The sequence below is a fragment of the Pantherophis guttatus genome, chromosome 3 (genome assembly GCF_059756535.1).
Source record: "Pantherophis guttatus breed Tessera chromosome 3, ASM5975653v1, whole genome shotgun sequence".
NCBI lineage: Eukaryota > Metazoa > Chordata > Lepidosauria > Squamata > Colubridae > Pantherophis > Pantherophis guttatus.
In genome coordinates this window covers 171,384,561-171,410,349 of record NC_142065.1, presented here as the reverse complement: position 1 = coordinate 171,410,349, position 25,789 = coordinate 171,384,561, and the positions used below count along the sequence as shown (strand labels likewise).

The following is a 25,789-nucleotide window of genomic DNA, read 5'->3' as shown; positions in this document are numbered from 1 at the left end:
TCAGGCAACTCAGCTGGGATCGTCAGAGGCATTTAAAAGAAAAAAAGCCTCTGATGATCGCGCGGCTCAGCTGGGCATGGGGGGCGGGGCAGGGATTTTTGCTACCGGTTCTCCGAACTGCCCGCCGCCATCGCTACCTACTCGCCCAAGCCGGTCCAAACCGGGAGCATTTCACCCCTGGATACATATATTAGTTATACATGTCATGATAAACCTATCTCAGTAGTTTTAACTTCCTCTGGCTGTAACCAAATGAAATTGAGGAAATATTGGACCACATATTACCAAATGTATGTTGCAACAGAGAACTATATGAATATGTTTCAAAATATTAAACTATAGAATCATCAGAATACACTGAGATTGGCATGGTGACTGTGCAATAGCACAGATTTAAATCTGGTTTTGAAAATACAAAAAGTGCTTACCTACTAAGCCCTTTTCATATACTAAGCCAATTCATATACTATGCATATGAACTTGATGTTCAGGTATATAAACAATGCAGCTAAATACTGTAGCATAAAATGAACGTGTGATTATTACAACATTTATCCAAATTGTTACTCATGGCTAGTGAATTGATAGGTGAAATTTACTGCATCAGGTCATTAAGCTATTTAGACCAACATTGTCTACTCTGAGTGATTTCTCTCTGGTGAGATTTACTGATATTTGTTGCCTTAAATATTTTCCTTTAAAGTCTTGAATTAAGGGCATTCTGCTTATAAATATGTGTTTGTCCTAAATTATAACCCCCAAACTGCAACTGAATAATGCTGTTCTTGTGACACAATTGCAAGGTAACCTAGTTTTATATTCTATCTCTATATACAGAGGTTGTGTAAACAAATCCCAGTGTGTTAAAAACTAGAAAGTATGTAAACAGTGTGTCTAAGAAAAACCGCAGGTAATCAAGAATATCTTCCCAAGAGAAGCAAAAGAAAATTGGACTGCAAACCAATTTTTTAAATGTAACAGCTGCAATTCAGAAAAGTACAAGCAAAGGATCCATCAGCTTACTGGAAGAACAGGTTACTATTTGTAACAAGCAGAGGAAGAGGGAGTGGGGAGAAGTGCAGGAATAAAGAAAATAAACCTTTTTGTTTGCATATTTTGGGTTGCAGCCAACAGCTTAAAATAATTTTTCATTATAGTAACTGAGAGATTTTTTATTAAAAAGGGATATAAATAAATGTTCTCCATTACCCAACCGTAAAAGATTTTAAAAAGTTGACACCTCATTTTTCTAATGGAAAATTGGGCATTAATCATGCCCTAGACTCTTTTTTGGAAACCATAACATCTATCCATTACATTAGCTGGTACTATGGCAAACTAAAAATACACCAATTTTATTTCTAAATTTAGACTATAGATTATAATCAAGACCTTTTTTTGCTTTGCTAACTGATAGCAATATCCCAATAGACAACATCTTACTAGCTTCCAAACTCAAGGGCTAGAGATAGAAGATGAATAAAAGTAACCAAAAGAAAATGCTGGTTTCTAGCAAAAATACCATAAATTGTGGTCATGAAATTGCCATAAATGTGGGCTGACTGATGAATGCCTAAAATACAGTTATGTGACTATAGGCAGGTAGGCATCAGAACTTCAAACCTGAGTCACAAGTAGCTTTTTTGGAAATCTATTGTAACTTCAAACAATCATTAAGTCACCAATTGTAAATGAAGGACTACCTGTAATGGAAAACACATACACACACACACAGACAATCACTAGAGGCAGGGGAAGAGAGAATTACTACAGCAACTTGCAGAAAAAGAAATTACATCAGATTTGCTTCAGAAAATGTTTGAGCAACTGGGTAATAAGTAAATTGCATCACTTGATTCTAAATTGACAGCATCTGGAAAAAATGGTGAAAGATTTGTAAAGATGAAAGAGAATGTGAAAGAATAAATTAGTATGATGAAAATCTCTGTAAAACAAATGTCTAGAAAGGTAAAACAGATAAATGACAAAGTGGAAATATTGGGAAGTAAAAGAAAGGTTATAGTCAGAAATTTGGAAGAGAATTAGATAATCTGGCTGTATTAGAATTCAGAGAGAAGTAATTTTGTTTAAGAATTTAGAGCAATCTAGAAGATTCTGGTGAAGATATTAGAGAAAAGCTTATCAATGACTTAGCAAAATTTTTGGATTGGGAAGAGAAGTATACAAAGGCAGAAAGTGATAAAGTATGTAGAATAAATACAAAATTTGTGAGAATAAGAAATGTTTCAAGGGGTGAATTGGAGCACTGTATCAGGAAGAAGACAAGGGATCAAGTTTTGCAACAGCATTTTAATACAAAACTGAAAATTGATAATACAGAGATAATTGTTCCTAAAGAAATGCCTGTTCAAATTTTGTGTCAGAGAAAAAAAAAATGTTTTTTGACTGAGTGATTAAAGCAGAAAAATATTCCATGTCATTGACACATATTAGAAGATGTGATCTTTATTTTTAAAAAGCAGAGATTTCGACTGAATTCTGTCCAAAAGGCAATGGAATTTCAAATAAAATAAAATAAAATTCAAAGAAGAATTGGAGAGATTCAAATGGAACTGTCAGTGGACACTCCAAAAGAAAACTGAGGGGAGATCCTGAATTAGGTGCTACAAATAGTAATAGAACTTAGACTTATATATCGCTTTACAGTGCTTTACAACCCTCTCTAAGCGGTTTACAGAGTCAGCATATTGTCCCCAACAATTTGGGTCCTTATTTTACCAACCTTGGAAGGATGGAAGGTTGAGTCAACCTTGAGCCTGGTGAGATTTGAACTGCCAAATTGCAGGCAGCCGGCAGTCAGCAGAAGTAGCCTGCAGTACTGCACTGTAACCACTGTGCCACCGAGGCAATGTTTTAAAAAATGGCTTGTTATGGATTACAAATGCTTAAGGTGGAATATAAATGTAGCAAATTCCCCTGAAAAGAGAAATTAAATTAAAATTAAATATGGAATTGTTTTGTATGTAAATCCCCAACTAAAAGCAGAACTTGTATTGACTGATGGTAGATTTGTTAGGCTGGAGGTTAATATGCATGGAACTAAGGCTTTGACACTGGGAATTTGTGCCCCAAATGAAGACAAACTATTGTTTTACAAATGGAGAAAGTAATATATGTTACTTCTGAAAATTAGTGTTTGATGGAGGATTGGAATGAAGTGATCGCCCTACAACTGGAAAGAACTTCTGAGAAAAATATTAAAATGAGTCAAAGCAAGTTATCAAAATTTTCTTTGATTTGATGGACAACTTACAGCTGGTTGATATATGGAGATAGAAAAATGGCAATTCAAGAAATGATGCCTATTTTTCTGAACGATATAGATTCTTTTCAAGAATAGACATGATTTGGATTTTAAAGAAATTGGCTACTAATGTATACCCACAAAGGAACAAGATTTGATTTAATAAGAAGCTATAGGCCCATATCATTATTGAATAATGACTACAAGTAGTTCACAACAATTCCAGCTGACAAACTGAAAATAATTTTGCAAAAATTTATTCGTGAGGATCAATGTGAGTTTTTAATCTAAAAGTCAATTAAAGGACTATGTTTATAAATGGGTTGTACATTTTGGAGTATTTTGAGAACATAACAAAAAAACTATATTGATCTTCTAAGATGCAGAAAACAATTGGAATTGGGCTGCAATACAAGGGATATTCACTGTCTCTTCTCTTCTTTATTTTGATTCTTGAAATACTGAATATAGATATAAGACAAGATGAGGGAATTGTGGGAGTAAAGATTTTAAAATCTGATGAGCCTGGTGGCTCAGCAGACTGATAGCATTGTGATTAACACCAGCTGTCTGCAATTACTATAAGTTTGAATCTCACCAGGCTCAAGGTTGACTCAGCCTTCCATTCTTTCTAAGGTAGGTAAATTGAGGACCATTTTACATTGTCATAACAACTTTAAAACACAAAAATTATGAAGTTACAAAGTATAGATTAACTTTTTGTTGTAGTATATCTTGCTGTTTTCAAGCAGAAAATATCTGCTTGAGAGCCTGAGTGGCGTGGGAGGCTAATGCCTCCTACTAAGGCAGCATTTAACATCCAGCTGCCTGCAATTACTGCGAGTTCAATTCTCACCAGGCTCAAGGTTGACTCAGCCTTCCATCCTTTCTAAGGTGGGTAAAATGAGGACCCGGTTTGTGGGGGCAATAAGCTGACTTTGTATAAATATACAAAAGTATGAAGGCTATTGCTTAACGCATTGTAAGCCGCCCTGAGTCTCCGGAGAAGGGCGGCATATAAATCAAATTTAAAAAAAATTAAAAGAAACTTATAAGTTAAGGGCTTTTGCAGATGATTTGGAGTTGGTTATGAAAGATCCTTTAAAGGGAAATAAAATATTAATGACAAATTAAAAGATTTTGGTGCATTACTAGGTTTCAAGATTAATAAACAAAATAGGGAGATGTTAACAAGAACTGTGAAACTGGAAGATCAAACAGAATTGATGAATAAAATGGGCTTTAAGATTGACAGGAAGGTAAAATATCTGAATATCACTATGACAAATATGAATTGTATGTTATTTCAAAATAACTATGTTAAGACATGGATTGAAGTTTAAAAGATAGTTTAAGATGGGGAGAATTACAACTGTCATTGCTGGGAAAAATTTCTGTGATAAAAATAAATGTCTTCTGTACAATGATGTTTTTGTTTCAATACTGACAACTGATGCACCATTTAAACAGTGGCAGAAAGATATAACTAAATTTGTGTGGCAGCGGAAAGAGCTACAAGTTAAATATAAGGTGTTATAAGATGCAAAAGAAATGTTTATCTGATTTGAAATTGTATTTTGCAGCTTGTTGTTTTGACTTGGATGAAAGACTGGATGTTACTGAGAAATGAAAAGTTTTGGAGCTAGAAGGACATGACCTGAGATTTGAGTGGCATGGATGTTTGTGGCATGACAAAGTCAGGGCTAATGCAGATTTTAAAAGCCATTATGTTAGATGTGCCATATTAAGAATATGGAATAGATAGAAAGCCAGGTTATGCCCAAAAACACTTCTGTAGATCTTGGCACAAGAAGCATCTTACTGTATATACAAGGGCAAATACAAACGGCTAATTTATTGTGAGATACCAGAATTTTGTGAAGGAGAATATAAAATGAAATCAAGAGAAAAACTGGTGAGAGACGGATATAACCATAGAAAATGAAGAAGCTAAAATACTCTGAGACTTTAGAATTCAAATAGAGAAGTACACCTGCCACATCACACCCCAGACTTTAACAATTGTTGGTAAGAAAGGCAAAAAAAAAGTCTGGATAGTGCACATGGCAGTACTTGGAGGAAGCAGAAGGGAAGAGAAATAACTAGAGAAAATTCACAAAATACAAAGACCTGTAAATAAAAGTAGAATAACTATGGCAAACAAAAGCAAAGAATAGTACCAATAAGATGGAATCTTGGGGGCAATCCCAAAACCAATAGAACACCACTTGAACACCATCCACATTCACAAAATCACCGTCAGTCAATTGCAAAAGGCAGCGTTACTTGGGACTGTTTACATCCTGTGACATTAAACAAAAACATCTGTCTATCCCAAGTTCTTGGGAAGAACTTGATAGGTGGACAAAAATGCCAAATCAGTCTAAACATTTAGCTGACTGTGCCACCAATCAAAATTATAACTGTTATTTATATATAATTTATATGCCACCCAACTTCCAATGATTCTGAAAAATCTACTGAATGGTAATCAGAGCAGTAGCAATGAATGGGCCATGCAATGATGCTGTTGAGAAATAATCAGCCAGGCATGGAGGAGGAATCAAGCAGGAAATTAGCCTTGAATCACTGTGTAGCCTCCAAGAGCTCCAACACACATATACAGACCCCAACTCTATGGAACCTTAACTTTCTGTTTCCAAGGTAAGCTGTCTAGGGAGATTTCTTGTATTATAGTCCCATGAGGGCTGTTTCTGTCTCGGTGGAAAATACAACAGGTCCATATAAGACCCTATAACACAAAAGAGCAGGATAAAGAACAAGGGAGACAGAGAACTCTGCTCATGGGGTTATCTCCTAGGGAACTAGTTTGTCTACCCATTCTTTTAATATGGTGAACATTGTGTGGAAGCAGGACAGCATTTAGAGATTGCCTTTTTAGCCCTGGAGCAGGTCCTTTCTCCTTAAGAGACATTTTCCATTCTTATGGAGAGAAATATTAATTTACAAATGAGCCTTCAGTTATATAGTATTCTGACAGAATAATACCCACAAGAGAGTCACTAAATTTAAGGAAATAAATTGAAAGCTAATGGCTTTGTGTCAAAAGTATACATGTCCATTGTTAATTAACAACTCTATTGATATTATACCTTGATCTAAGATTGAAAGAACCGTAAAACAAACTCTAAGAACTTATAAAAACTTGCATATCTCAAATAGCAACTTATCTAGCTCTTTACGAAACTAATGCGATTTGTTTGCAAATATTTCCTCTCAATGAAATGAGAGACCAAGCAGCTAAATTAAGTGGGGAGATGGACATTAAGGATTAATGTTTATTAATGTTAAGGCTTTAGGGAAATGGGCATTAATAGATGTTTCAGATATGCTGTGGGATGTAATGACAGAAAAAGTGATTCATCTACCTTGTTTAGGTCACAAAACACAACAATCTGGAAGAGAGTTCATCTTTTGCTGTCGTGGCAAAAACCCTCTGCTGGACCTTTTCATCTAAAACATACTCCTTGATTTTTCAGCTACTGCCCATCAGAGCAATTTCCATAACTTACATGTTGTGCAGAAACACTCACGTCACTCAGTATTAATTAAGGTATTGGAAAAGGTTTACTATGAAAGTACTGTGAAGTACTTTTTTTTTTTTTTTTTACTCACCTGCCTGTCTACTTCTGGAAGTAAAAGCAGGAGGTATTGTTGGAAATGCTGAGGTAATGAAAGAAATGTGTGTTTGTTTATTAAAGCCCTCAAGTTGGTATTCACAAGAATAGATCCTGGTGTTTCTATATCAATGTCCTCGGCTTTGGTCCATTTCAAGTGTCCTGGATTAAACAAATAAGAACACATTTAACTCTATCACAAATAAAGGAAGGGATAGTTACGTTTAATAAGTAAAATTCAAAACATTTACATTTCATATAGTATAGCAGCTGTCCATGTTAAGGAGAAGAGCACTTTCTTTCCCAACACTTTTGAAAGCATTCTTCTATACTGTACACCCCACACTTCCTTTCACATGTGCATAGTATTTTAGTTTCCTCTTTTCATATTATCAAAATAATGTTGTTGCTTTATTTTATAGAAGGAACTACCTAACAATAGAAAATGAGTTAACTTCCAGTCTCATTACTTCATCAAACTATGCTGTTAAAATCAGTTGCTAAGCAAAATGTGTTAGAAACCAATAAAATGTGTTATAAACTCGCAATAAAAGCTGTTTTAAAATAGAAACTAGCAAAGATCACACTACATTATAAATTGTTCTTTGTACACTTTCATGAAGGAACTAAAGCCACTAACACATTGTAAAGTTATGAATTAATCTTTTATTTAAAAAAAAAATCTACATTTTCATCTTTGAGTTGGTAAAATAAAAACCAATGAGAAATAGAAGACAAAACAGGATTATGGAGGTCAATAATCCATTACACAGGCTGTGTTACTGAAATAACTTTGGATCTTTTGACAATGGTCTAAGTAAGCTTCATGAAGAACAGCTAGAGTAGGTACCATGCTGACCTCATCAGGAAGGTGTTAAACTAACAGGGCAAGATTGGTAAGAGTTCAGAAACAAATATGCATCTGAGCCTTAGAGCTAAGAAAACAGGCCACAAAAAGAAAAGCAGGAGGCCAGAATGAAACTCAGAGTGTCACAGATAGTCTGGTAGCCAGTGCCAGTCAAAATCTCAATTATTTCTACATTTATACATAGGAAATGGAAAATAAATAGGGAGAAGTAGGATCCTAAATTAACAAGACAAACACAAAAACTGAGACCCACTTATGGCTGGCACATAGCACAGGAAAGCTACAATTTATTCATAAGGAACAGATCCAACAAAAACAGGGAGGGGAGTGGTAATGTATATAAAGGAAAAACATGCCTGTGTAGAAATTCAGTAATCAGAGCATAAATGCTCTACTGAAAGCATTTATACAAGAATAAAATGAGACAGAAGGGAGAAATAAAGATTATATTGGAAATTTATTAAAGATCACCTTAAGATACGGATGAAGCCTTTATATCAGATTACCAATCTTTCAAAGACCAATAGCAAAGATTTAATTATAATGGGAATCAGCTGGGAATCTAGCTCTGCTAAAAATCAGAGATCCAACAATTGTTTCTCCTCTCTTGATGACAATTTTATTTGTCAGAAAGTGGAAGAATAACAGACTTTGTCATCCTAGACCTAATTATCACTGGCATGAAATAATTAGTTGAAGTAGTAAAGATGCCTGGTAGCTTTGGGAAATTGGTCATGTTATCCTTGAATTCATAATCTCCAGGGGAGGAGGTATGGAAAAGAATCAGACCATTATTTTATATTCCAAAAGAGTAAAAGTTGATAACCTTCAAGAGAAGGCAGGTTGGAGGGAAGCACAACAGGGTTATGTCCTGAACCCTGTGTTATTCAATATTTCAATGATTTGAAAGAAAGAGTTGAAGTGATAATGATCAAATTCACAGATGACACAAAATTGGATTGGGTGACTAATATTTCAGAGGAAATAAAGTTTTTTAAATATCTAAACAAGACTGAGTAGTGGGCTGAAGCAAACAGTGCAGAATTTAACAGTTGGAGGAAAAATATAGGACCCAAGTATAGGATGGGAGCAACCTGATTTTGCAGTAATATCTGTGAAAAGAATCTGGTTGATCTTGCCAACCACAAGTTAAACATGGTTAGCTATGTACTGAAGCTTTTAAAAGACAAATTCTATCTTGGGATTTACTAGCAGAAATATGGAGTCAATATGGATTACGGGAGTTAATTGTTTTACTCTAATCAGATCTCAATTGGAATACTGTTTGTATGCAGTTCTGGACACTATAATTCAAAAAGGATTGTGACAACTTGAAGTGAGTTCAGAGATAGGCTACCAAAATGGTGATTGGTTTTGAAAGCAAGGTCTCTGAGGAATAGTCAAAGAATATGCTTATATTTTACAGAAGAGGTGACTAAGAAAACAACATAGCAGACTTTAAATGTCTGAAAATTTGTCACACAGGGGTAAATTTATCCCCTATTACCTCAGAGATCAGATCCAGAAGCAATGAGCTAAAAAATACAAGGAAATAAACTTGGTATCAGAAGGAACATCATAATTATGTAAACTGTAAATCAGTGGAACAAGCTGCCACATGAAATGTTAAGATCATTGTTGTCTACACTGGAAGTAACAGGGATTTCAGTAAAACCTGAATTCATTTATTTTTAATTTTCAAAAACTGAAATGTTAAAAACAGAACTTAAAAATAAATAGAATTAAAAATCAGATACAGTAAATGTTCTTAATGGGAATCTTATTTCTCGTACATTTTCCTGGTTTTAAAAAGTTAAAAAAAAAAGTCCTGTTTATGCAACTCCAAGATGCAAATTAAAAGTTTGGGCTGGAGGGCACAGAATCTTAAAACAAAATCAAAATTTTGGGTCCATTAAAACCATATTCTCTCAATGATATAAACAATAAAAACTCAACAAATACATTTTCTCATTTTGCTTAATTTAACTTTCAAAATAATTTATTAGATACACTAATTTTCCTTCTTCTGTCTTTCATAAAACTGAAGATAGCTTATATAAAATTACAAGAACCTAAGCAGAAATGCTTAGTTTAAGCAGAATAGTGGTATCATATCCCATCAGGCTGTCTCATGAGATAGTAATTCTAGTACTTAATAATCGCTAAAAATGAAGACAACATCAAAAATTCTATTTAGCCCTGAGTTTTGAGATTTATTGATGTACTGATTTATTACATTTGTAATCTATCTTTACTGCAAGATGTCAAGGTGTTACACACATGTGGAATAGAGCTGGGGAGTGACATTTATCTTACAGTCACAACACAGTCTGTAGTTCAAAAGAAAATAACAATTGGGCACAAAAAGGGGCAAATGGGAGACCTCTATGATTATGTGGAGGAAAATGCTCCTGTTTGAACAAAGGTACAATACTTCTGCATTGATACGTGCATTTTCATAACTTTTGAATGAAACCATGCTTCTCAGTTCCAGGCAATGATCCTATGTATTCAGAGCAACACATATGTTGCTGTTTTGCGATGTTGTAATGTAAGCCATCCAGAGTCACTCAACAATGAGTTGGGTGGTTAAATGAATAAATAAATAGTATATAGTTTTTAATTACTGCAAGGCATCAGAATGTCTGATTGGTGCAGCTTCTAAATACTATGAAATAAATTTGCAGGTGAGAAAATAATGTTTTCCCATTAATTGTAGAGCAGAATATTAGTTACTGGTTTGAAGATACAGGATTATGCATAGACAGCTCTACTTTTTAATGGATCACATTGTATTTGTTGTACTGATGTTGCTTCAAAACTTAGGGAGCCTTCTCCACTGCCTGAAAACTTTAAGTCAGATATCCTCATATAACCTGAAGTTCAACTAGCTATACAGAAATTGCAAATTGACATCCCTTCTCCCAGACAAAGAAGTATCTTTGTGCCTGCATGGACCCCTTTGAATTCTAATCATTTGATTATAAGCAAGCTATCCCAATACTATATAAACACAAAATGGTTTTCAGCAAAGATTGATGGTTCAATTATTCCCTGAAATGCTACAAGATCTTCAAAACTGCAAATATCACAATTCAACAGTTATAAAAATACAATGTTCCACTTATTTTTAATGAGATTAGGCAAGGACGGTTGTGTTCAAAAGGGTTTTTAAGTTGAAGGCAACCACATTTTCATTTATAAAAACAGCTGTGGCTACCTAATCTAGCATTCTGTCCCCACAATGCCAGTTAAATGCCTGTGGCAAGGCAATATGCAGAATACAAGTACAACAATATTTTCCTCCTCATGATCCACAGCAACTGGGATTGAGAGATATGCAATCTCCTAGACAGACCGCAATACAAAACCATCCAGACTGGAAATTATTGATAGTTTTATGCTTCATGCATTTGTCAAATTCTTTTTTATAATCATCCAAATTGCCAGATGTCACTGTATCCATGTGTTAACAAATTCTATAATATATTAATTGAATTTTTAACTATCCAAGTTCATCAGATGGCCCTACGTTCTACTCCACTTTTTTTATACCGTGCCCAATTTTAGATATTTCTGTCATGTCCCATTTACTCAATTTCTTCTAAACTCATTAGTCACAAATGTGACTTTATCTCATATGGAGGATAGTCATTCACTTTCATTATTTTGGTTGCCCTTTTCTGCACCTCTTGCAATTCAATAATACTGTTTTGGTGATGCTATGAGCAGAACTGTAACTAGTAAGCCAAGGGTAGTTACACTACAGGTTAGAGTGTATTTTATTATAACTGTGACATATTTATCTTCCATCCTTTACTAATGATTGCCACAGCTGAATTTTACCTGAATGTACCAAATTGCATTTTTCACAAGTGCCTCAAAAGAGAGTGATGTTTTCATCAAATCAGGGGCCAAAAATCCATTTTGTGTCAATAGTCATCACAGTCACCATCAAGGCTTCAGACTGTATCAGCATAGAGGTAAAGCAGATTTTTAAAATCTCAGTTTGCACTACTGAACAATATTTGAAATGTTAATGCCTGCTTGTATGTTTTGGAAGTTTTCAAAATCTGCTTTATTTTAACCATTTTAAGAAAACAAACTTGACTGCCTCTCTAATTTCCCAGTTATGTTCCTCACCAGCTATGCACCCAGAAAGACTTTCTGGAAGTGAAGCTAGTAACTACTCATGAACAGCTGAGATTATGTCTTAATGGTGGTCAGGATGTGGGATTTGATTCCAAATCAGAAATGGCAGTCTGAGAGAGCAGAAATGTGCATAAATTTCTTGCTGAATAATTTCAGCCTTGCCCTACAGCAGAGTTTCTCACTTTAAGATATGCTGCTGGTTGGGAGTTGAAGTCCACAAATCTTAAAATTGCCAAGGATGAAAAACACTGCTCTAGTTCTCCTTAATGCATGCCATTCCTTCAGGAATTTTGGACTTTTCAGGAAGGCTCTTGGGATTCAAGGAGGAAGAAAATATAGGGAAGATGAGCATGGCTTTCTATTTTTGTGGTCCTACATTACAAGCCATAGTAACTTTAGCCTTATAGTCAGCTAATTTAATTCCTCATATTATCTAATACTTAAAGAATATTAAATGCATGAACAAAAATTTTCCCATTTCCCCTTCATTAATTGTGCTTCCAAGTTAGACTTTATGAAGTTATGGTACTCTTCAGATCCTCTCATTCTTTTGCTGTCACAGACAGACTCTAAAAACTTCTAAATATGTCAATGAAGGAAGCTGAATCATATTTTATAGGCAGAAAGCTGTCAAAGAATGGGATTTTATTGTATGTAAAATCTTTCATGTAAATATATTACTTAAACAAAAAAATCTCATTTTTGAAAAAGGCAGCCCTATATTTGTCTTTTGTTCCCTTTTCTGCTAAGCTATAATAAAAAATAAACATCTAAACACAAGTAAACAAAATTCTATAAAACATTAACTCTGGTCTTTTAAAAGAATAAATGCTAGTTTTGATTACTTAATTACACTGTAAAAGATATAATACAATGAAGCTTATCAACCACTGAGCCAGAAATGGCCATTTTCACATTTGCAGCTTCTCAAGACTCTTAAATTAAAACAATGCCATGAACTAAAGAGTAAATCAGCACAGTTCATATTTGTATGGTGTGCATGGGTGTGCATGAGGAGAAAGAGGGAGGGAGGGAGGGAGGGAGGGAGGGAGGGAGGGAGAGAGAGAGAGAGAGAGAGAGAGAGAGAGAGAGAGAGAGAGAGAGAGAGAGACTAGAAAGAGCTTTGTTATCAAAACAAAGATTTAATTTTGTCCAGATGGATGGGAAGAATTGTAAATTCAGTATTTAATGTATGACAGTTAAACAATTTTTACCACAGCTTTAATCATCAAGCAAAATTTCTTTTTAGAATCAAAATATAATTCAGAATTCATGCACAAAGAATAAAAAGACAGGAAGAGAACCTGAAGAAAAACAAATATAATAAGGAAGATACTGATGCAATAGAAAATTGCAATTTTAAAGGAGAAATAACTTCTTTCAGAACATATTGTTAATTTATTGGGAGCAGTTACACAATTAGATAATACTATGAAATGGCCCTAAGTTTAAGAAGGATAAGGAGCAGTTATAAAATTAGCATTTTTGAAATATTTTAAAATATTAAATTAGGATGCAAACAAAAATCTAAGAAATAAATAAATGCAGAGTATGACTATAAATAATCCAACACAAAGCAAAAACACTTGCCTGTTTATTTATTTAATGAAACATTTTGTTACTGCCTAGGGTAAATAAGTTACATATAATTTAAAGGGGGGGGGGAAAGGATGAGGGAGCCCAACACTTAAAAGTCTAACAGAGTGAATATAAATATTGTTTTACTATATAACCTGAGCTATTTTATGCTTATAAAGAATGAGAAAGAAAAGCCAAAGTCAGAAAAGAAATGTGACTAAGAAATATGTTAATAATACGCTGAGAAATAATGAAAAAAGATAAAGGGGGAACGGAAGAATAGTCCTCCGTGAAAAGATGGTGAAGCAAGAAACAGCTGGCTCCAAAATGGCCAATTTAGGGGAGCTCCAGACTGTCCGATAGAAAAAGGTTGTGACAGAATGGCCTGCTGGGAAAAGGTCCCCCAAAAGGGGACAACCCTGCAGAGTTCAAAGGGACAAAAGAACACAGCAAGGGAAGCCCTTGTGCACTGAAAAAAATATCCAAAACATCAAGAAAGAAAATGTGAAACTCTTTATAGTGAGTTTTTGCCTTTCTAATGTATTCTATAAAGGAAAAAGATGAGGGGTTGGGGAGACAAAAAAAAGGACATTTTAGAGACCTACTCACCTAAACCAGATTTTTTTAATCTCTTTAAATGCTGGCTCATTTGTTTTCCAGTTGGAGACTTTGGCCCATGTTTCATTTCTTTATCAGAATTGTCTGCTTCACCATTTTTAGATTCAGACCCTTTAAAAAAGCAAACGTTATACTGAAGTGCTTCCCGGTTTGGGAAAAACCAAAACCAAAAACAAAGCTAGATTTTATTTTTTTTTTACAAAAAGAAAAAAAGAAAAAACCCGTATAGTGATATCTTTATCTGTTACCCTATTTAAAGGTTATGTTTTCTGCTGACAAGTTGATTCCCTGTCACTGGAAGCAACGAAGCAAAAGCTCATAAATCCATTAAGTGATGAAAACAAGTTTCTTCAATGTAACAGTCAATAACGATGTTTGCTAATCCAATATAAATAAGCTTCTTCTCTGATAGCAGAGGCATCTTTAAAAATAATAACGCTACCTTTATAAGGAAACAAAGAAATAAAAGGAAGAATGGGAAACCCTCCCCTTGGTAAGTTAATTTTCTCCCACGTCTGAGGGGGGGAGAAAAAACCCAACCTACAATAAAAAGTGACACAGATCTCTGCACGATTCATTCACAGTGAAGCATGTAACAGCCAAAAGTAAAGGTCAGGGTTGCACTGTGGTGATTAAGATGGTGCCAGAACACAAAATCTTATTAAAAGGACAACTGTTATTGCAAGACAGGAGTATGAGAGTAATTCGCACTCCCAGAGGAGTTGTGATGGTTATTTATTTGGCTCCCTGATGGCACGGAATGCCAAAACGTAGCTCTCCCATTAAGAATCAGCATCCAAAAAGACTACTTTGCATTCCTTTAAAGCAGCTGTTGTAATTTTAATTTTTTTTTAAAGACACAGTCTTTCTCTCGTGATCCTCCCCTCCCCTGCCTCCTAACACTGAAATTAAAATCTTCCTTCTTGGAATTAATAAAATTGGTTTAAAAAATGAAACAGAATCCATCTTGTGGGAACACCATCATAATTTTTCAACATCCTAAATTTGTGCACGATAGCTCTCACCTCATCGGGAGGGCTCTTTGACTAGAAACTGTTGTTGCAGTCAGTCTGTAGCTATTTACCTGAAGGTGAATCCGACTGCTCATCAGACACCTTTAATGGTGTCAAAACAACACGAGGAACAGTCTTGTTTACCATCATTGAGACTCCATTTCTTCTTTTCTGCTGCTGTCTCAAAGCCTACAAAGAACAAAACAAAACAGAAAAATATAACACAAAATGCTGCTCACAAGTGAATTACACAAAACATTCCCCTTTCATTCAGTTAAGCTCCTTAAGATAATAATATCCAACTAGCTGCAGATTTACCACTCTTCTATTTCATCTTTCTCTCTCATTCAATCTCCCTATATTTTAATTTAAGCATAAAGAAGATGCACCTTTAAAATCCAGAACAATGTTGACAACAAAGAAGCATTCATAACTGTTTGCTCTACCTTAGCAGCAGAAACATGAGAACCCATGGAATTTAAAACTGAGATTTTCAAGTAAAACAAATCTAAAAATAAATATTTCAAAACCAGACTAAAACTGCATGTCTGTACATCTCTTGCAGGTGCATCTTCTCCCGTACACTGCTCAGTCAATCAAGTTAACACAGTGTCATCAGTATGTACAGCATGTAAGGGCTACAGTATTGATGCACTCACTCAGCCGTGAGTAGCGCTGCACAAAATCACTGCACATGGCAGGAATCATTTATTTCTGCGAAAGGGATCGGTCCTAATCTTGGAAAACCTTGCAGCACTTGGCTTCTGTCTGCTTGACTTTGGGCATTAACCTTCAAAACACGAACATGGTAAATGTGGGAGACAATCATAAAAGAATAAATATCTACAAATGGGAGGGGGTTTGTGTGTGTGTTTATTTGTGTGCATGGTTTTTTTTTGTAACTGTATCAGCAACAGGGAGGATAATGCAATACAAAATATGAATAGGAACTGAATAGCTGCCAGGATATTTTATACAATAAAATAAATTGGAAGATTAGGGAACATGAATGGGAGAATCTGCCTGTTAAACAATTTACAAGCACAAATATTTAAACTGAACAAGTTACAACAAATCGGCTCACTTCTGATTATCTGGTACCTGCTTGTAATCCTCATTTTACACTCTTATCTTTGATTTGTGTGTGCATTAAAAAGACCACTAAATTTTTACCAAAGGAGATCATGCTTAGCATGAATTAATATCCTTTGTCTCCTTACGAGCATAAACGACTAATGACTTGTGAGCTTAATTCTGTAATTGCAATACAGCTGTAGTCTATTTAGATGACAATGCTTTGCACACAACACTTCAAAGGCAAAATAATTAAAAACGATTGCGTCCTATTTCTCTGGATAATAATATTTTAGAGCACAAATTCTGTCCCAGGAAGAACAATAAAAAAGCAACAACTGGGCATTTAATAGATATTTCAATGCAGAATTTATCAGAGGGGCATAAATAATAAAGGGGAATTTTTAAAAATGGCTGTCAACCAACAAAATAATTTAAACTGATTTATTGCCTTAAATCAACCGGCGTTACATACTTATGCATGTTTGTCAAAATATAATCATAGTTTTAATAAACTAAAAGCAAATAGCTCCTCTTTAACTGCACGGCAATATTAAAATTCAGTGGACAAAAAACCTCTACCTATTAATGGAAGAAAAAATAGCTTTAATATTTGCTTCCATCTGTTCGGGAACTTAAAATATAGGATATTTCAGTTACAGTAATAGAGAAACAGTTTTAATATGAATGTTCAATTCCTATCAATATTATGATAAATCTGATTGCAATGCATATTAATACTGATTTTAGCTCAGCTCCGTGAAGTTTACTCGCCTATAATTGTTATTCAAGTAGAAAATGCATGTATCCAAACTGAAAAGCCTTGTTTTACATTTCTTTATCATTAAATTTGGTGGCATCTCTATAGAGTCAGTCTAGCAATATGTTCCATTAACTGGAAAGCAAATTTCATCTGCAATTAAATGTTTAGTTGATTAAGCAACTAATTCAGTTAGGGGTTATGCTCTCAATAAATATCAATATTCATGGCCCTGAAAGGACATAATACAGTATATAAAAAATGTAAACAAAGATGTACAAACAATGAAAATCACTACCTTTGATTTGTAAGCAATAGCTATAACTATTTCTGTCAACATTTGTTTCCAGATTTAAAACATTGCAACTGTATTGTTGTATATAAATAAAATTTCTAAAAGTACTGTTTATTCAACAACAGAAGTGGCAGAAACAATTTTTATGGATTATTTAGATATATATATGCCTTACAAAACCTCATTAAGTAGTACCATGGCACAATTTAGGTGAACTGGTTCCTTCCATTTCTGGTGTAAGAATGCAATGTACATAGCCCAGACTATCCTATCTCCCCAAAAAGGTCTTACATCCAAACCTCATCTACTATGTCTGCTGCTGACTGCTCAATGTTATTATACTGTGCCTAGCTCCTTCCTCATATGAAAAGATAGCATATTGTTTGGATTGTGGAACTTAAGCAAGTGAACATCAATCACAGGAAAATGAAAGACAAGCTAATAAAGCCATTCCACATAGTGACTACTCAGAGATATTATGACAGCCAAGACACACATATAAGGTAACATCTAAAACAGTTGTAACCTACAGCAGATTAAAGACCTCAACAGATTTCAGAAGAATGATGGAGGCAGGCATAAGGCAGAAGTTGGTGGAGGAGGAAGATAATAGGTGGTGAAATTAATAGAATCACATGGGATGCAGCTAATATAAATGAAGAAAAAGAAAAAGCCCAAGATAGTCTGGAATCACTTTCACAAAAGAGATATTAAGATGATGTTGTAGATGAATACCAAAATAAATTTGAAGAAGGAACAGAAGAGTTAAATAACCATCACCTTCACCTTGGGAAAGAAGAGAGAGTGAGAAAGAAATTCAAGATAATCTATTTTGATCCTGTCTAGTATAAAACAGGGACAGAAAGAAAACCTGCCAAACTTCTGCTCTTCTATTATTACAATCTGCAACAATAAAATAGAGCTCCTTATGATGTCTGTTTCCTGAACTGGCCTAACTTGAAAGGTTTGGCATCAGTAGAAACACTAAATACGGATAGGTCATAGTATGGGAATTGTATGCATTGCAGTATATCACCTGCATTGGAGTGGCGCAAGAGATGGGAATATTAGTAGTCACAAAAAGTGCAAAATGTACCTTTGTAAGGAAGATACACTAACCAAGTAGTAATTTACAAGCTTTGTATCACAGTTGTGGAAATCAGGATTGAATTTTCATAATTTTGATTCACCGATTTATTGAACTACTGATTTTAATAAATATGAAAGAAAATGGACATCAAAACTCTTTTTTTTCCCATCTCTGACCAGAAGCAAATTTAGATGATAATCAAACTTCTGGTGAATCACTATGTGTGATCACCCGTGCGCTCCCACAGAGAGGGCCTCCTCGGGGTGCCATCAGCCAAACAGTGCAGGCTGGTGACCCCCCAGGGGGAGGGCCTTCTCTGTGGGGGCACCTACCCTCTGGAATCAGCTGCCCCCAGAGATAAGGAGAATCCAAGACCTCAGTGCCTTCCGCCATGCCCTTAAAACCCATTTTTTCAAGCAAGCTGGGCTGGCTTAAGAAGAAATTTTTAAATGTTTTAATTGGTAGGAGTTTTAATTGGGCTAAATTTATATATCTTTTAATTGTTTTTAATATTTGTACTGCATGTTTTTTAATTTTGGCTGTACACCGCCCTGAGTCCTCAGGGAGAAGGGCGGTATAGAAATTTAAAATAAAATAAAAATAAAAAATAAATGTGTGACTAATTGAGTCTTAGCAAACTATGTTCATAGATAGTGAAGATAAGACTGACACAGGCAATCTGGTGACCTCCAGAAGTTTTGGACCACAAGTCTGATAAATCTCAATCAATATGGCCAACAGTGGGGGTAATGGGAGCTATTATCTAAAACATCTGAAGTAAAATGCAAAAGTACGCATAGATCTGTAATCATGGAACAAGTAGCTGAAACAAGATAGATCTATAATCATCTATCTTGTAATCATAAAACAAATTGATATCAATCACCAAAAAATAAGGGTAAAAGCCCTTAATCCTCCTAGTTCAAGATAACAGGTGCAATTATAGGTGTGACATAGATTATAACCCAATAGTTTAAGGTAAAATAATTAGACACTTTTACAGTTATTAACTGTAACTTAAACATTCTCAAAAATGAGACCAGTCCAGACTTAGCTTTCCTATTAAATCTCTTCAAGTCCTTATTAGTAACTTTAATTATGAAAGAAGTAAGAGTTTCCTAGATATAAAGTTGATTATTAAGAGTATTTTTAATCCAACTCATATAATTTAAAACACAGATAGTAGATGATAAAAACTATGCCGACATTTTAGCATAAATACAGGTCAACCACCTCTTTTTCATGACATTTACTATATCAAAAATGACACATAATTAAATGAAATATAAACTAATTGGCATATAAATAATCTAGAAACAGTCTAGTCTTCCTAATGTATCATTAATTACATTATGTAGTCTGCAACAATACATTACATTTGTCATGCACAGCGATCTATAAATAAGAAACCTACATTCTTAAAATGGCTGTCAGAAAAATGTTACAATATAAATCACATGGACAAAACAAAAAGTAATTTAAAAATCCCATATCATCTCTACCAGATAGACAGGAAAGCCAATATTCTCATAAAAACCAAATGTAAACAATTCTAATGCTTAACTGTCAAAAGCAATTCGTTTCATATCTGGAATCTGATTAGCAACATTAATTTAGGTTTGAAAACCATTAACTATCAGATCTCTCTTAAAACTTTCTACAATGTTTGATGTAGCAAAGAATCAAAGTACTAAGTATAAAAGCAGAATATGTCTTCAAGGCTGCAGCCAATTTATTTGACAGAGAGTAATAAAACATGCTGACCTACAAAATCACTAAAGCATCTGCATCCTTAAATACGCTGCTTAACATTTCTCTTGTATACAAGCTCAGATTCCAATAAAATAAGATGGTAAGGAATCATTTGTTGATAATTTATACTGAAAGATCTAACGTGTGCTAGATAGAAAAACATTCAATGTCAATTGAAGAGAAGTATGTTCTTTCCAGTTGCTATTTTTATCCTAAGCCCATTACATAGTATTCAACACACATTTCATCAATACAAATGATTATACCATAATTTTTCTACCTGCACTTGTCTTGCCTTGATTGATATTGCACATCTCTATTTGTTTTCATTTTGTGGTGCAGGAGCCTTTCCAGCTTTTCCCCCTTTACCACAAAGGCAATGTCAAATGCATAAAAAACGGGAAATGGGGGAGTCCATTCTATAGTCCCTAAGTGCGTTGCAATTGCCATTGCCAAATATTAAAGCAATACAGGTATGGGAAGAAACCATAACCCACACTTATGGCCCTAGGCTTTGAGACATGGAAAAAAGCAGCATAGTATTAGCCATGCAAGCCAGTTTCCCAGAATCCTAGGAAGACCATTGGTGATGGAGCTAGAATTGGAACGGCATTACTTCCTGACTGCAATGGAGAATTATATTTTAATCACAGTTAGTTTAAAAATGCAGTTTAGTTTATAGCTTTCCCCTAACCCGTCCCTTCATTGTAAGGAGAAATTTGCTTTATTATGATATATTCATTGCTTCTTTGCTTTGTGAAATGTTATAGCACAATGGGTTTTTTTTATCTGCACACTTTCAATCTATGAAATAAACAATGCCAAGCAAAGCTTCCCAACCTGGTGTCTTTCAGATATTTTGGGATTATAACTCTAGAATTCCTACTGAAATACTATTACATATCTGTGTGTACTAGTCTTAACACATCTGAGAAGAATCAATCTATAGAAGACTAGTCAAAGATTGTTAATACAGGTAGTCCTTGATTTACAGCCACAATTGAGCCCAAATTTATGTTGCTAAGTGAGACAGTTAAGTGAGTTTTGCCCAGTGGTGAAATCTAAAATTTGTTACTACCGGTTCTGTGGGCATGGCTTGGTGGGGGGAGTAATGTGACTGGGTGGGCGTGGCCAATTTTTTCTTTTTTTTTTACGTTTAAAACCATTTTTTCTGCAACCTCTTCGGCGAGGTAAAAAAATGCTTTCAAAAGGCTCTGAGGATCCTAGCTGAGTTGCCTGATCAGCAGAGACTTTTTTTCTTTTAAATGCCTCTGACGATCAGGCAACTCAGCTTGGATCGTCAGAGGCATTTAAAAGAAAAAAAGTCTCTGCCGATCAGGCAACTCAGCTTGGATTGTCAGAGGCATTTAAAAGAAAAAAAGGGTTTTTTTTCTTTTAAATGCCTTTGACAATCCCAGCTGAACCGCACGATCATCAGAAGCTTTTTTTTTTACTTTTAAAAGCATTTTTTTGGCCCAAGAGGTTGTAGAAAAAATGCTTTTAAAAGTAAAAAAAAGTCTCTGATGATTGTGTGGCTCAGCTGGGCATGGGGGGGTGGGCAAGGATTTTTGCTACCAGTTCCCCGAACCACTCGCCTCCATCGCTACCGGATCGGGCGATCCAGTCCAAACCGGGAGCATTTCACCCCTGGTTTTGCCTCATTTTATAACCTTTCTTGCCACAGTTGTTAAGTGAATCACTGTAGTTGTTAAGTTAGTAACACAGTTATTAAGTGAATCTGGCTTGTCAGAAGGTTGCAAAAGGTGATCACATGACCCCAGAGACACTGCACTCATTGTAAATATGAACCTGTTGCCAAACATCCAAATGTTGATCACATGACCATGGGGATGCTGCAAGAGTTGTAAGTGTGAAAAACAGTCATAAGTCACCTTTTTCAGTGCCGTTGTTAACAACGAGCGATCACTAAACGAGTTATTGTAAGTTGAGGACTACCTGTATCATATTGCCCCATTATCAAAAATGGCTCTGAGGTTTACTGTTTTTGCTAATTCCACTTGTTTAAAATTAATAGTGTCTTATTATTCTGTAAACATGTATCAAAACAACTGAGAAATTACAGGCCCTTAAAGATCTACATTCACTTTCTTAATTGGTTAACAACAAAAAGCCTGTTAACAGTTACAGGTTTCTCTTTGTTATTTAATTTCCAGAAACAGAAAAAAGTGTGTGTGTAACCATAGAGGCTTATGAAAGAAATCTTGCTAACGCTGATGAGAACAGGAAAGGCAGAAAATATATCAACTTTCACATTTTCAATTGCTTCTTTTCTTTTTTAAAAAAGAGGATAAGCATTTCTTTTTAGAAAAAAATGTATTAAGATGTTAATGTGGTCAATTGAAAAATCTCCTGTGGGGAAATATTATCTCTCTTCTACCACAGCACAAAAGCAAACAAGCTAACTAGGAAGCACCCTGCACCCTGCTGCTTTTAATGGCACTGCTGTTTGTTATTTCAACAATAAAACAAATTTAGAATCAAAACAGCATTTTTCTAAAACCAGTGTTGTCAACAAGTTGTGTAGAACATCAGAGAACTAGCATCCAGTTTTTCTTTTGTTAACATATTTGCTGAAGCAACATTTGGTCACATACAAGTTTTTCTGGAAAGATGGAAATAGACCAGGTTATTTACAATTATACATATTGCTAGGATCTTAATTCAGCATCAGTTCAGACTCTAAAATGCAACCAGCCTTTTGGCCTTTTGAGCATTTTCAGTTGAGACATTAGACAAAACTATATTTTGCAATAACCACATTGTGAATCAAAATTACAAGGTGGCCCTTGTTATTTAGGGAGATTTCATTCCATTCTACCATTGTAAAGAAGATCCTGGCTTGACTGATCCAAGACCCTCTAGATATTGTTTTTTATTTGGTTCTGATTCTTTGGAACCTGATGAATATTGTTTCAACAGGAATTATTTATTTGAACCTAGTAAGCTTGTGCTTGTGTCATCAGCCACTTAGTCTACTTTAGCCACTTTTTTGGTAGTTTTTGAATTTTCTAAGCATCAAAAATTTCTCCTGTGACTCTTTGTATTATGTGTCCAAAACATTTAAGCTTTAGTCCCATTTTAAAGTATTCAGTAAGTAGCAGTGGTTTTATTTCATCTTATATCAAATTAACTATTTTTTCTTGCAATCCAAGGCTTTCTCAACATTTATTTTCAGTACACAACTTCAAAGAATCATTTTTCTTACTCGGTCTTTCTAATGATCCACCTTTTACAGCTGTATGTGAAAATTTAACTCATACAACTGGGAAAAACATAATCTTAACAATACATTCCTTTGTTGTAAATGGATGTTTCTGGGCTTTAATAGTTTATCTAAAAAAGTGATAGTTTTTCCTCTCTAGCTGACATATTTTTATTTCATGATATAATCAGTATTCCTGTACATTTTTTTTTTTTACTATAGAACAGGGATGTCAAACTTGATTTCATTGAGAGCCACATCAGGGTTGTGTTTGACCTTGGGAGTGGGGAGGGCATGGCCAGCTCAACATCATTCGTGTCAGGGGTACCTGTGGTGGCCCGAGCACTTTGCCAGTGAAAACGGGCTCCCAAGCTCTGTTTTTGGCTGCGATGGCCTCCTGCAACCCTCTGCCAGCGAAAATGAAGCTCGGGAGGGTTGCACATGGCTCTCCCGAGCTCGATTTTTGCTGGCAGAGGCACTGCTAGCTGGTCCTTCACTGTTTCCAGGGCAGTCCCTTAAGCTAGATCTAGGCAGCCCATGGGCCGGATCTGGGCTGCAGGCCTTGTTTCACATTCCTGCTATAGCAAATAAAATCTATTATTTCAACTATTTTTCCATCTTTTTCCATTGGGTTGGTATTGCCTGTTGACTAAATCTTAGTTTCAAAAAAATGACCAACCTTTGGACTTTCTTCTTTCACTTTCACCAGATTTCCCAGGTCTTCCTCAATTCCAGCTATCAAAGTATTATTATAAGTGTATCTTAGATCATTTATGTTTAGGTCAGCAATTTTAATTCCAACTCCTATTTCTTTGGCTTCAACTTTCTCATGTTATATTTTGCATAAAAGTTAAACAAATGTGACAACACATGATCTAGGTATACCCAATTTTGAGCCCATTTAGATGCTCCGTATTGTGTGGCTTCTTGTTTAACCTACATTTCTTTTCAGTAAGTAGATAAAGTAGCCCATGTTTTTAAGGGCTATCCACAATTTGTTATAATGTACACATTGACTCTTCTTTGTATTAATTAAAAAACAAAAACAAAAATATATGCCTTTTTGGAACTTCCTTGCCTTTTCCATTTTCCATCAGATGTTAGGAATATGACCATGGATAAGGCTTCTCTCTTTTGATTCCAGCTTGTACATCTGAGAGTTCTTGTTCATTACATTGCTAAAGTCTGAAGAAAGAATGTAAAAGTTGTTAAATAAACATGAGCTCTTCCCTGAGAAAGACTAAGGGGTAAGAAAGAAACTCAAGATTATCCTATCTTATTTTTCTTTTACACCAAAAGATCAGAGGAGAACACTATCATGTTCTCAAGATTTTATTACAGATAGTCCTTGAGTTACAACTATTCATTTACAGAGGGTTTGAAGATACAAGGGTCTCAGAAAAAGTGACATACAACCCATCCTCAAAGTTACAACTGTTGCATCACCCCCATCATCATAGGATCATATTCAGGCACTTGGCAACTGGCTCACATTTATCAAGGTTACAGCATGCTGTGCCCACATGATAGTTATTTTCAATTTTCTCAGCCAACTGCCAACAAGCAAAGTCAATTGAGGAAACTAGAATTGCCTAACAATCGCCTAACAATGTCCTTGATAAAATGGACATTTGGTCTGATTACATGATGACTCACTTTAGAGCCATTTATGACAGTAATTCCAATTGCCATCACAAATCGAGAACTATTTGTATTGCACTCTACAATGAAAAGGTCGAATTCCAATATTTTTAATAATGTTTGTTTCCTGACTTGCATATTTTGAAGACTTACATAGGTCTTGAAAGCCTCTACTTTCTCCAATCAGGCATCAAACTGTGCCTTTGAATGTAGAGATGGCATCAGATTCTTAGGGCATTTCAATATCCAGAGAACAATTTGCTGAAGCATTATTGAAACAAATGGATGTACAACAAAAAATGGATGTACAAATAACAAATTTACATGATGCTATGGTATAGGTAGCATAACCTTGGGACAAACTTTTAGTCAGTAGTAGCTCAGCAGGTTTTTTGTTGCTCCAGGATAAATTTTGTTGCAATTCTGCTCAAAAAAGGGGTGATCAAATTGGCTCACTGAAGGCAAAGATTCATTTACTGGATAATTACCAGAATTCCATGCAAAGATTTAGAGTGCCATTTAATGATCAGACTAGGAAATCCTCAACAAATGGAAAGATTCACAGGCTAAAGCAAGTCAACTGCAGCATTCATGAGTACATATTGGATTTTCAATCATATACAAGATATGAAGTGGAATGATATGGTTTGGCTAACAAGTTTTGGGGAGTTCTTCCTGATGTACTAATTCTGAGTTACAGAATCTAGAAGAACTATTCCAATGTTATGTGTTAATTGATGGATGGTTGAAAAAGTTGAGGCACAGAGGAAATAATAAGGTAAAGAAGTGTAAAGCTACCTCACTGCCTCTCCAGTAACCTCA

At 35.0% G+C, this 25,789-nt stretch overlaps 1 protein-coding gene across 4 annotated transcripts in view; it reads right to left on the bottom strand.

Moving 5' to 3' along the window:
• The window catches only part of ASXL3 (ASXL transcriptional regulator 3), a 112,318-nt gene that overhangs the window by 14,058 nt on the left and 72,471 nt on the right, over positions 1–25,789 (bottom strand). For 3 of the 4 annotated variants that reach the window (XM_034429683.3, XM_087890518.1, XM_034429687.3), the window contains 3 exons: positions 15,204–15,321; positions 14,111–14,230; positions 6,902–7,065 (listed from right to left, as the gene is read on the bottom strand). In XM_034429683.3, the coding sequence (XP_034285574.2) occupies positions 6,902–7,065; positions 14,111–14,230; positions 15,204–15,321 (402 nt within the window). Of the gene's footprint in view, positions 1–6,901; positions 7,066–14,110; positions 14,231–15,203; positions 15,322–15,578; positions 15,700–25,789 lie in introns of those variants that run through there. The other variant, XM_034429684.3, reaches the window with a different exon arrangement.